Raw genomic sequence first — 14,040 nt, forward strand, 5'->3', positions numbered from 1 at the left:
CTGCAAATTCTGGAATTGTATAAAATTTCTTCTCTTCGTATAAGGCAAGTTTTACGTAATAAAATATTTAGACTTTGAAGGAATAGAAGCATAAATCTGCAGACGTAGCTGAGAAATTGTTTTTATTAAATATGTACAATAAGCCTTATTTACAGAAAGAGAAATGAAAGGGGGAAACTAATTTTTTTCTCTGAACCCATGAAGAACTTGCAAGACAGTGGCACCAGGGTCCATAATAAAAAATCAGGATTCTATTGTGTGCATTCAGAGTATGCTGTTAGGTGGTAAAGCACCACTTACTCTACACTGCCTTTAATTGAATGAGTTTATTGATTTAATCTAAAGATAAAACAGAATTAACTATTTGAAATGTTTTCACTTAAACCAGGTTATGCACTAATAGCCAGTCAGGTTTTTTAAAATCCTAATGTCTTGGAGAACTGGATGAGTCCTGAGATGGGTAATGGGGTATATGTGTTGCTGTTCACCTCAATACCATGAGTTTGAAAGTTGTTACCATATAATGACTATTCTGTTGCCTCTGTGAAATAAATTGGTGATTTCAATCCAGTTACCAGTAAGTCAGGTGTCCACCTCTCTTAAAAACAGTGTCACGGTTGTCATCTCTCTTGACAGAATGGGCACGGAGACTCAATTGCTCTCTCTCCTACAAGTGGTTTGACTGAATCAGGATTAACAGAGGTAGGCAGTGCTGCTGCCTGTGTTATACGTCTTTGGGCAAATATAGAGAACTCAGTTCTCTAGAACGGTTGGTCCTGTGCTAAATTCCTTTATATTTAAAGTTTCAAGCTATTTTAAAAAGTCTTTAGAGGTAAAGAAGACATTAAACTGGTAAGCAGGTTAAAAACTTTTATAATTGAATATGTTGGAGTTGATTTTTTTTTAATGCAGGGAGGGGTTGTTTTCTATGTAACTACGTTTATTTTTTTACAGTATATCTATTCTGTAACAAGCCAAATCCTTCACTCAGTACATACTGCAGTACTTAAAATAATACACTATATTTACTTTGTCTTTTATTAAACTCTTCCTGGCCAGCTTCATTGTCTTATAACAGATACAGATTGTCTTATAACAGATACAGATACAGAACCTCCACCAATAAGAATCAGAAGAGTTTTAGAGCTTATTTCCCAGGAGCCCTTGCTTTAAATTGGATGCACCATAGCCCATTCAGGGCTTTGAAGATTAAGATGAGACCTTGAAATGGTCCTGAAATTGGATTGGTACCCAATGCAGAGGACAGGTGTGATGTGTTCTCATCAATCAGCTTTGTTTAGAAGGTATGCTACCGCCTACTGCATTAGCTGCTGCTCCTGAGTGTCATTCTGAAATGTCCCCAGGAAGACTGAACTGTGAAAGATCAATCTGGACATGACAGATGCATGGTTCACTGATTCTAGGCCCATAGATGTTGATTAAGAGGGGCAGTACAGTCAGTCCCTGTGAGAGGACTCTGCTGATCAGGGCCAGTAGAAAAGTTACCCCTCACAGCTGCTTTTTGAATCACGCCAAAAAGAACAACCAGAGCCAATTTTAAAGCAATTCTGTGTGACTGTGCCAGGTCCCATAAGCAGGTGAATAGCACTTCATGATCCAGTGTTCAAGGCCAAAATGATCCAGCAGAAAGAAAATGGCGGTTGATTGCTGTGACCAGGCCATCCATGCTATGAATGCTGAAGACCTTCTCAAGTTACAGAGCAAAAATGGTGGCACGATTAGATGTGATTTGCAGTTTCAATCCCTAATCCACAAAATCTCTTTACAAGAAGAATTGAGATGTCTCTCTGTTGTTACCATGTTGTTTAAATTGAAGTATTATAGGAACACTGTCAAACCTTTATAATATTTGACATTGTGGTTTTCGATCTTACATACCACTGTTCGTTGTTATTTCTATTGTGGTAGCACCTAGGGGCCTCAGCTGTGGATCAGGGCCCCGTTGTGCTAGGCACTGTACAAACACAGAAAACAAAAAGACACTTCTTGCCAGCTAAGTATAAGACAAAAACGGGTGAATACAGCAACATATGGGGGAGCCTAAGGAAGTAATGAGACAATACCGGTCAGCATGGTAAACCGTGATCACAACATACCAGTCCTTTCTTAGTAACAAAAAAGATACATTTGTACTCATTGTATTTGGTTTTTTTTTTTTTCTTTTTCTATTTTTTTAAATCCTGCATTTGTCTCCTCCTCTGTGTTTTTGAATGGCATTAAAACTTGGAAATCTGTGCTGTTAAACAAAAATATTCATGTCATGCTTATCGCATCCTGTCCTGCACTACTGATGAGTCCATCTCTGGGACTGGTGATTGTTTTTAACTGTGGTCCCAAAATTAGCAAAAGAACTTTTGTGAGTGACTAAGACTAATGATGTCTTTATTTTTTTCATTTTCCTGGTGATAGTTTCATTTTTGACTTGTTTTATGTAAGGAGCCAGGCCCTACCCCTCACTTACCTTTGTACATACAGTTTGCACAAAGTCTATTCTGACACTGTTTTGCAGATCTCAAGTAAGTGTTCACTCACCACAGGTCCTCTGCTGCTCTGGGAATTGGGTTAGGAGTCAGGTAGCGTGAAGTATGTGTCTGTGCGTACACTCATGACTTTATATACTGCTTCTTCTCTGGGATTACTCAAGCTCCTTTCACGAGCTTTCCCAGTAATGCTGCTTCTGAAGTGTTTTTGTGCCTGTTATGGGGTGGGGTGAGGCAAATATGAAAATGGCCTAGATGTTTAGCTTTGGAAACGACTCTTCTGAATGTATTATCCTAATATTAAGATGTTAGATTTTTTTTCTCCCCAAAACTGTGACCTATAGAATCTTTTCAAATATAAAGCAGTATAAGGAATTAGGGAAAATTAGGATTTTAAAACCAGGCACAGTGTCAAAAAATAGAGTATTGCCATCCCCAAGCATGCAAAAATCATGCCACCAAAAATCATTAACTTGTCTTAAAAATCATGAGCTATTAAAAACAATAAAATTTGGATTCTTTTTATTTGCTTCTGAGCCATTACAGTTCATGTTTTCATGCTTGTCTTAGCAACGACAAGGCCCAGAAAAAAAATTTTAAATGAAAGTTGAGGTTTTCTCAATCACAGGATTTAGAAGCTGAAGATTTAAAAGAAACATCAAATATTGCCTAATTCATGATAAAATTGCAAGAGATTACAGAGGGTTTTTGTGGCTTGTCATGTGACATCAGCTGTTCTTGCAGTGATTTTATTCAAGTAGTCAACTATTTCCTGTGGCCTTTTATTCTCTTGTATGAGGAAATATAATCCTGATTTACTTTGAGACCCATACACGTAGAATATTTATGAGGGAACTGGAACACCTTGTTAGTATTATTTGGAATGGGTGGGAGTGTGTCTGTGTGTGCATTCTGTACCATCAGCAGCCCTTCAAAAGCTATGCCTTTATTTCACCTAGATAACGATATTTCACTGCTGGTAGATTTTAATTGATGGATATGATATGTCTAATAATCCTATTTCCTTTCCAGACAATTTCACATAGAAGAATTGAGATAAGAAATCTTCATAACCTGTTTCAGTTTTTGGTTTTGCATTTGTTTTTACGAAACTGTGGTCAGTGCCTATGTGTTTATTTCCTAGCTTTAATAAGTTCTGATTTAGTTACTCAAAGTTCCCAGGAGAAGTGGAGAATGTGCTACTGCTTTAACACTAAATTATTTTTATGCAGTTTATTTTTGTAACTTTCTTGCAGGAGTGTTTTGTTTTTTTTCCTATAGAATCCCCCCCCCCCCCCCCAAAGAATTATGGCCTTTCTCATACTTCTCCACCCCCACTCTAAATCATCTCCCCCATGTACGCACTAAATATTTTTATAATTAAAAAACAAAGGAACTAGTAGGGTGCCATTTACTGCTGCCAGTACTCCTCCATTTCCACTTTTGGTTGGAGATCACAGTAATCCAGCTTGTTGTGGAAAACAAGTCTTCCAGTAGTGACATCTGGTTCTTTGATGAGCTCCACAGGTATTTGTAATGTGAGTTCTGTTGGCAGCTTTGGCGATCCACTGGAAGAACTGGCACACTTTTATCTAGATGAGAATGAGAAATCCCCTTGTGAGAGACAGAGAGAGAGAGAGAATAAAACACTTGTTTTTCTCCATGCCACTATTAATTCTCTCAGAAGTATGAAAGTAGTACTGATAACTGCTTGGTAGCATGGTATGCTTAATGAGTTTGTTGTGTGATATTTTGGTGAAAGAATACAGCCTGTGTACACACAATCCTCTTCATAATCACTGCATTGCAGAACTGAATGAGAAAATGACCAGAGTTTTATATTTTATATGTGTTTTGTGTGTGTATGTTGGTTTAAGAGTGTAAAAGACCTATTAAGTCGTGCAGTCTAACTCCCTCCTAGTTTTGTTTATCTTCTGTCTTTCTACGGTTTTGTCCAGTAAAATTGTAGGTCCTGTGCAATGAGACTTCTACCACTTCTTGGGAGACTGTTGAACAGTCTTAATACATATCAATGACTGGGGATTTTCCTTGTTATACATCCTCAAATTTTCATTTTCTTAGTTTCATTTCATTACTTCTAGCTATACCCTGGGGCTGAAATCCTGGCCTTGCTGAAGTCAGTTTGCCCATGGCGTATTGCCATTGACGTCAGTGGATCCAAGATTTCATCCCAAGTGTTCCACACTTAAAACTGCTCTCTTTACTTGAAGTGTATGTATGTGTAGGCTGTTATAAGGTCCCCTTTTATTGTAGCTTAGCTAAACTGGGTGTCTTTAGCTTGTTAGTTATTTCTAATAAATCAGTCCCTTGATCGTTTGTATTGCTCTTAACCAATCTTCTTTCAGTTAGTGAATATCATTTTGGTAAGACGGTACTCAGAATTCAGTGCAATATTCCAGATTTCCAGAGTATGTCAGCATTCTGAAATGGTACTGTTCAGGGGACTTCACTTGGCTCGTAATGTAAAGGGCAGCTACTCTGTGACACCTATGCAATCTAGTAGCATGAAAAGAATAAGAGCACTTTTCATGTCTGGGAGTATGCTTGTCATGGTATATTCTCATAACTTTAACAGGTTTTCAAATGAGCAGGTTTTCTATCACCCATAATGGTTCTGGACTGCAAAAATCTAGTAAACCTGGATAACAAAGGAGGCAATGGAAAAATTTCATAAATTCATTTTATGGCTTTGAAACGTTTTTAATAGCCACGCCCTGCTTATTGTTGCCAAACTAAAGGGTGTCCTTTCTCCATGTTAAGATTATGTTGTAGCAGAAGCTGCCCCCCCCCCCCCCCACACGCACACACTTTGGGCACTTTCAACTCCAAATCCACTTTTACAATAATGGACTTTTACAATTTTCAGCCCAATTTCTGAGCCATTTTATTAGCCAGAAGTATACTGATTTAAAACTTGTGTTTTGATTCTGTTTTGGATTTTGATATCAAATGATTCTGAGCACATGACATTTTAATGCAGTTTGTCTTTTCAAATAGATTTGCCTTCTAATGCATGTGACAACAGGACTTTGCTCATCAGTTAGAGCATACATTTCAGAGCAGTTGTTACCTAAAATATTATCATAAGGCATAAGAAAACACACGATTTAAGTTGCCTTTCATGAACATAATTAAGAATTAATAAGCCTGTACCAGTGGCTAGTCCTCAGATTTTCCACTGTTTTGCCTTTTGTGACCTGTGTTATTAAAAGTCCATTATTTTTACAGACTTTATTAAATTGGATCTTATTAAAGCATTCTATATTTGCATTTGGTCTTTCATAATTCATTATTATTATGACATTTACTTTTTACCATCAGATCTGAAAACATATCATAAGCTACCCTTTTCTCTTGAAAGAAATGCTAATTTCAAACAGTCCTCTAATGGAAGAGAAAAGCTTTATCAGTTTTTTCATTTATTCAAGATCGTGTTAAGAATACTAATGCTAGACTTCTGTATGCTAATATCTGAGCGCTTTTTTTGGTCAAAAGCGTAGAATTATTGTTTTTAGACCACACTGCTAAGTATGAAACTGAAGGGGCTACTACTCTGAAAGAAAATACAATTCTAAAGTACAGTTTTTTTAATTTTATGACCTATTAATGTTTTAATGTTTTCATTGTTAAATTATGATTCTTGTATGAATAATAGTAATTTTATACTTTTTTCATTGTTTAAGTAATGTCCTTATTCATTTATTTTAAAAAAATCTGTCGTCTTTGAAAATTGGTTTATTGAATATTTTCTAGTTTTGTATTGTTCAGAGCACAGTTTGCTAGATCCTGAACAGAAAAACTGAATTCTCCATCAAATAAGTCACTGTCGTTGCCAGTTAAAGTTTATTATAATGCCTCCCATCTGGAGTCTATCATCTTTGAAAATGTGTTTTTTGTGATAAATTTTTGAGGGGAGGAAATCCACAACTGAACACAGCAGCCCAGGTTTTAAGCAGTATATAGCTCTGAAGTAAACTGTCAAATTTTAATATTTCTTTAAGGAAGAGATTTGTATTAGCTGAATTCTTTTCTAAAAAACCCACTGTAACTTAAAGAAACTCTACAATGTAAACTTATATTGTTTTTCTATACTTTTTAGGTTTCTGACAATGTGCACTAGACATTTTGGGAGTGTTGTAGCCCAAACAATTCGAACTCAGAAGACGGATCAGTTTCCACTTTTCCTTATTATTATGGGAAAACGATCGTCTAATGAGGTGTTGAATGTAATACAAGGTATAATTGTTCCTTTATGGTGGGGACCTATTTCTTATATGGGTATTGAAACTGTCAGAAGACCTCTTTGTTATTAATTCTTAGTCTTCGTCATGAGATTTTTAAAATTTTTATTATTAACCTGTTTCAGAACAAAAACTGCATTACAGAAAGATAAATGGCCATTGTACATAACTATGCTATGTTACATAACACTAAAGGATTGAATTGTCATAATTGTAATAAAATAATGGTTTAATATATTTTCAGATAGAGAACTGCATTAATATTAAACTGTCTGGGCCAAGATTTCTAAAATAGGAGCTAAATATAGGCTCCTAAATCCATTTGTAGGAAACTCATCAGTTTTCATATGTAGGAAGCTGCATTGGTTTTTGTAAGTGCTGAGCACCAAGCTGCGATTAACCCCATCATTTAGTATGAGCTAATTTTGGCCCCAATCCTGCAATCAGATCTGTGTGATTGGTCCATTGTGATCATGTGGAGCATGTTGACTTTAGTGGGATTCCATTTGGGCATGAGCCTGCCTGCATAGATCTGACTATAGAATGGAGACCCTCAACAGACTCAAAGTTGCTAATATAATGTCCAAATAAATGAGAGATTGTGCTGCTTACCTGAGTAGTTCGTTCTTATTTAAGTAGTCCCAGTGACTTCATTGACACTATTTGGGTGAGAAAGCGTTGTTTGGATGGTGCTCTTAGGCTGCAGTTCTTCAATAATTGCAAATTAAAATACATCAAAGAGGCAGAATTCCTTCCATCCCGTCGTTTTGCTTTACCCTTAAGTTTGCCTTTATGATGTTCTGTGCTCATTTCTTTGTTTCTTATACCTAGCTCCGTTCATTCTAGTCCCCTTGGATTTTCTTGGGAGAGTCTCAGCCTCAGGTCCCCTCCTTAGAGAAGGAAAAGCTGTTTGTTGTTGCAATCATTGGCTTCTCTCATTGCCCTTTCCTTCTGTAGAGTGGACAGATGGATAGTTCCTCTGGAGGAATCACCAGTGCTCCTTCCATCAGTTGGCCAGAAGAGTTACTTTTTATTTATGCATGTACTTTCCCTTTTAATAAATCTAAACAGGCTACTTCCAAATCTACGTTTTCCACCAACTGCCACAGAGTTTATCTCCTCTAAGGACAATGCATGGTTAAATATTTCTGTGCTCTACTAAATCTGCTTATTCTGTACAAATAATTAAATAACTATATTATTTACTCTGGTTTATAGCCTCCACTTCATCCAGGTACTTAAACATGTGTGTGACTTTTAGCATGTGAGTTATCCCATTGAAGTCAATCGTGGTTGTTTGCTGAAAGTTAGGCATGTGCGTGAGTATCTTGCTGAATCAGAGTCTAAGGATTGTTATAAAATATTCCAAATTAGTTCAGTTCAGTCTCTGGGATGTATATTTCATTGTGTGGGGATTTCTGGTACTAGCTCCTTACATTTTAAGATGGTGATCTACCCCAGTAAATGCATCCTTTTATTGTGGGACTGAAACTATAGCAAAAAATTGACACATAAATTAAATGTTGCTGTGTTTTATGTTTTCTAGAGAAATGCAACATGAATGCCTTTTAGGATTGTATCATCAAATGCATAGAGCCCTATGAAGTCATATGCATGTGTAGCAGACCAAATACAATTGTTTCTGTTTGGGGAGTAGACAATTCTACTAATGAAATATAGAAAACCTTTCAAAACTAGACTAGGAGTAAATTTTCAAAAGCACCTTTTCAGAAATGATGAAGGCACATGAGAGGCTAAGTTTTAATGACTTTCAATAAGCCTTATGCTCCTAAAGGCCTAAGTCAGTTTTTGGAAAATGGGATTTCAGCTCCTGAGTGTCTTAGGCATTCTTGAAAATTTTACCTCCGGTTACTAGTTCAAATCTAGCTCATGTTGACAGTAACTAAAATGTATTCTCATCTGAAGGCTGTGTAGTTGTTCATGTTAGATGACTTTACAGTCTTTGCCTAATCCTAATGGACAAGTGGTCACGTACCAAAATCACCCTCACAGGTGGCACTAGTTGGCACTCTGGTTAGCAGTCACAGGAGAGAAAACAAAGATTAAGTGGGTCATGGTAGGAGACTGAACTGACCTTTCAACCCCTATTGAAGAAGGTTGACACACATTGCTAAGACAGCATGGGGAACTATTCACTGCCAGGGCCTGTGCTGGATTTGTTTTGTGCATAGATGTAGGACTTCCCTGTCCAGAGCTATGCAGTCTGGAATAGATATGCTGTAGGAGAAATAAAATTTATCAGTGAAAACAAAACTGATTTTGAGTTTAATGTTGAGTTGAATTGTTTGTGTGGGTTCAGAATGCTCTTTTTCCAGATTTAACTCCTTTATTTTTAACCTAGCCACCAATAGAGTCTTAATAGTAATGTCCTATCCCATGTGACCTAAGATTAGATCTACCTGGGTAGACAGTGATATATAGTAGTTGCAAAAAGCTTAAAAAAAAAAGTCATTGATTCCTCACACATCATTCTTTTCTCTGACATAAGTGATAAAAATTATCAATAAAACTAAGTTAGAGATTCCACCAATCAGTACAAAAACAAATACTCTAATTTGTACCACTTAAAAATTCAGACTACATTTGCACTTGTTAGGATTTGCTGGTGGAACATTTTAAATTTTTTAAACAAAAAGGCAAATTAAAAATATTCTAATGAGATATTAGTATTTTCTAATCGCCCATTTTTCAAACACTAGTTATTCCTTATGGATTAATTCTAGAATGACTTTCCATTTTTAATAACTTTTATAGTATGAAGTTCATCTATCTTCCTTTGTTGCTAGGTAACACAACAGTGGATGAACTAATGATGAGACTGATGGCTGCAATGGAGATCTTCAGTGCTCAGCAGCAAGAAGACATAAAGGATGAGGTGAGAGTTGACAGTTAGTGCAGACTCCTAACAGATTTCGAGGATGATGGGGAATATAAAGGTAAACAAAAGACTTTTTGTGCCAGTAAAGTTTGTTACTTTGTGTTTTAATCCACATCCTTCCATCAGGGAGGGGAAAATAGTAAGTCTCCTTTATGTATTTAGTTGGTTCCTTCAAAAGATCAGTGCAATTTGTTACATATTGGCTTTATTAGTCACTTTCAGGGTCTTTGTTTTCTTTTTCAGAATATTGGTTATGAGTAATAGTTTACATTTCCAATAGTATTATACTAGGTTAATACGATCATACCAGGAAATGACAACTACAAACACTCCCCATGCCTATCTTTAAAGTCACAGGTGGAAAACAAAAATAGTTTGACATTTTTTAAATGCTTATATATAGAAGGAATAAAGTACTCAGCTTAAAAGGAAGCCTTAGAACAGGGATAGGCAACCTATGGCACGCACGCGAGCTGATTTTCAGTGCACTCACACTGCCTGGATCCTGGCTACTGGTCCAGGGGGGCTCTGCATTTTAATTTAATTTTAAATTAAGCTTCTTAAACATTTTTAAAACCTTATTTACTTTACATACAACAATAGTTTAGTTATATATTAAAGACTTATAGAAAGAGACCTTCTAAAAACGTTAAAATGTATGACTGGCACGTGAAACCTTAAACCAGAGTGAATAAATGAAGACTCGGCACACCACTTCTGAAAGGTTGCTGACCCCTGCCTTAGAACAAACAGACTCGTAAAGTGCCATTGAATCACCATTTGAAACAAAATGATGTGTAAGTGATAATATGAAGTTTTCAGAAACAGTCAGTGTTTCAATTACATAGAAGTAGACACAAGCCAGGTATACAGTAGAGAGATGTTTATCTGTTACTCTATAAATTGGGAGTGACATTTTGAAGTAATGAAGTACTTAGTTAGGAATTTGTAATAATAGGTGTGTTGCCATTCAAGATTATTGTTATCCTTGTGTATAGACATTGATTGACAATAATTCACTAAACACATTCTTCACATTTAAGTCTTGTGACTCATTAGTACCAGATTTACTGATTATGTTGTATAATAATGTGAATGCACACTATCTGCATCTATATTTCCCAGTTAATTTTTTCATCTTCATTTGTGTTCTCCAAAACTCATTGATAAAGAAATTAACTTTAATTCCTTTAATACTAAACACAAATTTTAATATGAGGGTTACAAGACAAATCCAAGGCATATTATAATTGAATTTTTGATTGCATTTTAACTGGAAGTAGGCTGGTTATTTATTTATTTATTTTAAGTACCTTCATGAGAAGATAAAATTCAGGTTGCAAGTGAGAGTACTGAGGAAGATTCTGAGGTCTGAAATCTGTATTGAGCTGTTCAGTATGTAAAAATCTAGATTTTGTATCAGCAAAGCAGGTGAGTATAGAGTGTGGTGCTATTGTTATTGTAAAGGTGTATAACAAATTTCAAAACTTAAATGAGAACTGTCTTATGCTTCTAATTAAAATCAGATCAATGATTTGTTTTGATGGATGGTTCTAGAAGCTTACTTCATTGGTTTTTTTTTTTTTAAATTTAACTAACAAAGATTCTGTACTGTCTTGTTAACTGAATGATGGGGAGTGATCACTACACTATCGGATGCAGGGAAATCCTCCTGTTGCTTCAGTCTAACTAGTAGTGTCCTAAAAAGTCTAGATTTCTGGCGCTATAAGAAGGTGGGATTAATGTCACTCATTTTTATGTCTACTGGTGAGAATAACCATACATCATAACACTGTTATATTTAGAACAAGAACAGTCTACCTACTAACTGCAAGTTCACTAATGCTCTTTGGGGAGTAACATTAGGGTTGAGAGAGCAATAAAAAAAACAAAGTTTATTTAAGATTGTAACAGGATCCTTAACATACCTCAGTATGTCCTTGTATTATTCCATATAAAACGTGTAAGAGCTTTCTCTGGACTGGGAACCATTTACAGATGATGTTTATATAGCACAATACCAAGGCACAACCAAGTGAGCTCATGACATGATGGCTATTGTGCTTCAAGAGCATCAGATGAAAGGTGCTGGCTACGTATGAAAATGTAATTTTTATGATGGCAGCTTTTAGCATGGAATTTCTTGAATCTCTATTGGTTCATGTATTTCATCTCCCAGGTTTTCTAAAACTCTGACTCCCATTCATGTGGAACCTTGCCATTAATCTGACTGAAAACGAGCGTTATGACAAAGTGCAGTGCTCATACTAACTCCAGCTCAGTTGCATGATTATACTTTTTCATTTATTTAAGTGGGAATCCATGCACCAAATCCAACTCACCTTACTCATGACTAGTCACATGACTAAGGTGAGCAGGGTTTGCTTCTAGATTTGTAAATAGTGTTTGTTCTGTCTCTGCTACTAGATATCAACATTTATAAAAATTACCTACTGTACATGCCCATTGCTAATTGAAATTTCTAAGTAGTTTCAAAATTTATTTTCTTTTTCTCTCATAGCTAAGAGCAGCTAGTTGGGACTAACTTTCTGGAGCTATATGTTTAAGCGGTTTTTTATAGGAGGTTCAGGTAGCAACACCTATAGTTAAAGTTGCAAAACACCTTTCCATTATAAGATTCTACTTTCACTTGCTTATAACTTTACCAAAATTACATAATTGAGGCTGAAATTTTCAATGGTGATATCTGCCTCAGGCTGAACTTTTTTGGAATGTTTCAGCTAAAATGATTGTTGCTTCCAAGAATGAGGATAGGGGAAAATACATGTATTTTCTCCATGTTAAAAGAATTCTTATAATAGTTTTTTTGAGAAGCTCTAGCATCTCCATGCTTTGGAGTAGAGACCTGAAATTTGGGGTGGGGGGTCACCCTGGTGTCAGGGATGTGCCTTTTGATGTCCCTGTGAACATTTGCCCAAGTTATAAGCCTCTGAAGAATCTCTGTTCACACATGGTCAGTCGAAGTTGTTAGCTACATTCTCTGGAGATTCCATCTGCACTGAGCTTGTCCCATCCTTTCACAGCTCCTGTGTGGTGGCTTGACTGCAAATGCACCATCCACACAGAGCAACTGAGCATGTTCCATCCTAAGGCTTAGGGACTGAGCAGGACTTTCTCAGCAATTGCTCATCCTGGCTGCCAGCGATCACTGAGTGCTGGAGGACTGATTGCCTTGTGCTCTCAATGCTCACCCTGCTGATGCCAGGCAGTGAGGAGGATACCTGGCTCAGCTACAGAGGGGTGAGGAACAGGGGGAGAGTGAAGAGAGACAGAGTGAGTGGATAACAGTAGGAGCCTGGAGGATTAGTAGCAGGACCTGGAAGAGAGAGAGGGCCAGGAGCAGAGATGGACAGAAGAAGGGGAGAAATAAGAACAAATAGGGGAGAAAGAGAAAAAGCCATGGAGGAGTGGGAGGATAGCAGCAGAGTGGGGAGGGGAACAGGGAAAATGGGCAAAAGCCAAGAATGGACAGGAGTCTGTGTTGGAGGATAGGCGTGCAGGGGAGACAGATAGGATGGAGTGGGAATTGGCAGGATCCAGGGGGATAGTGAGGAAGATGGACAGGGGCAGAAAACCTCAACCTCGAATCCTGAGTCTTGCATTCCTTTGCTGTTGAGCAAATAGTTGTGGATCCCACTAACAAAGTATGTGTCTTCATCTTGGGGATTTGAACTTAGATATTTGCTTCTCCCTAAGTACACAGAACTCCAGTTTTGTCACTAGGAATTCTGCCTGTGTAAGATCTGCTACAATATATTGCTCTAAGAGCAGAATTTTGCCCATGTCTACCCTGGGCAGTGTTTTTCTCCCATTTCCCCCAGTTTCCTCAGCACTGTTAGCACACTGGCATATCTGCACCAGAAGGAATGTGGCATAGTCTGCCTTGGAGGTGGTAGATTGTTAATTAGTGAAAATATTTGATAAACTTTGGAGGCAAATTTACAAATGTTATAAATTCTATGTACACAGAGATATTTGAATATAACTTAGACGTATTTATTATAAAATAAACATTAAAAGGGTAACCTCCAATGGCCTTTGAAGTAGAAAGTAAAATTAAAACAGTATTATGTAATGTATTATTTCAAAAAGGGAGTATTTAATACGCAGTATGTACATTATGTGCTTAACAGAAGGTGTTGGCATGAGAAAAAAAATATTGTCTTTTTTGTGGTTTGGTACATAACATGTAACTTTCTTATAAATCTTGTCCTTGACAACTTCTTATGTTCAAACATTGGTGCTTTTTTTCTTTTGTGTTGAAGACCTTAATGTAGTTACATGCAGTTTCTTTACTAATATGACAATAGCAAACAGGATATAGAGTCCGGATTCTGTTACTGTTTTCTTAATAGCA

The 14,040-nt window shown here is 36.7% G+C and overlaps 1 protein-coding gene across 1 annotated transcript in view; it reads left to right on the forward strand.

The window, feature by feature from the left end:
• The window catches only part of LOC113406567 (FAS-associated factor 1), a 323,445-nt gene that overhangs the window by 249,813 nt on the left and 59,592 nt on the right, over positions 1-14,040 (forward strand). The window contains exons 14-15 of the mRNA XM_026651889.2: positions 6,622-6,758; positions 9,571-9,659. Of these exons, the coding sequence (XP_026507674.1) occupies positions 6,622-6,758; positions 9,571-9,659 (226 nt within the window). The remainder of the gene's footprint in view (positions 1-6,621; positions 6,759-9,570; positions 9,660-14,040) is intronic.

Source organism: Terrapene carolina, unplaced genomic scaffold, assembly GCF_002925995.2.
Source record: "Terrapene carolina triunguis isolate 2854851 unplaced genomic scaffold, T_m_triunguis-2.0 Scaffold105, whole genome shotgun sequence".
Lineage (NCBI taxonomy): Eukaryota > Metazoa > Chordata > Testudines > Emydidae > Terrapene > Terrapene triunguis.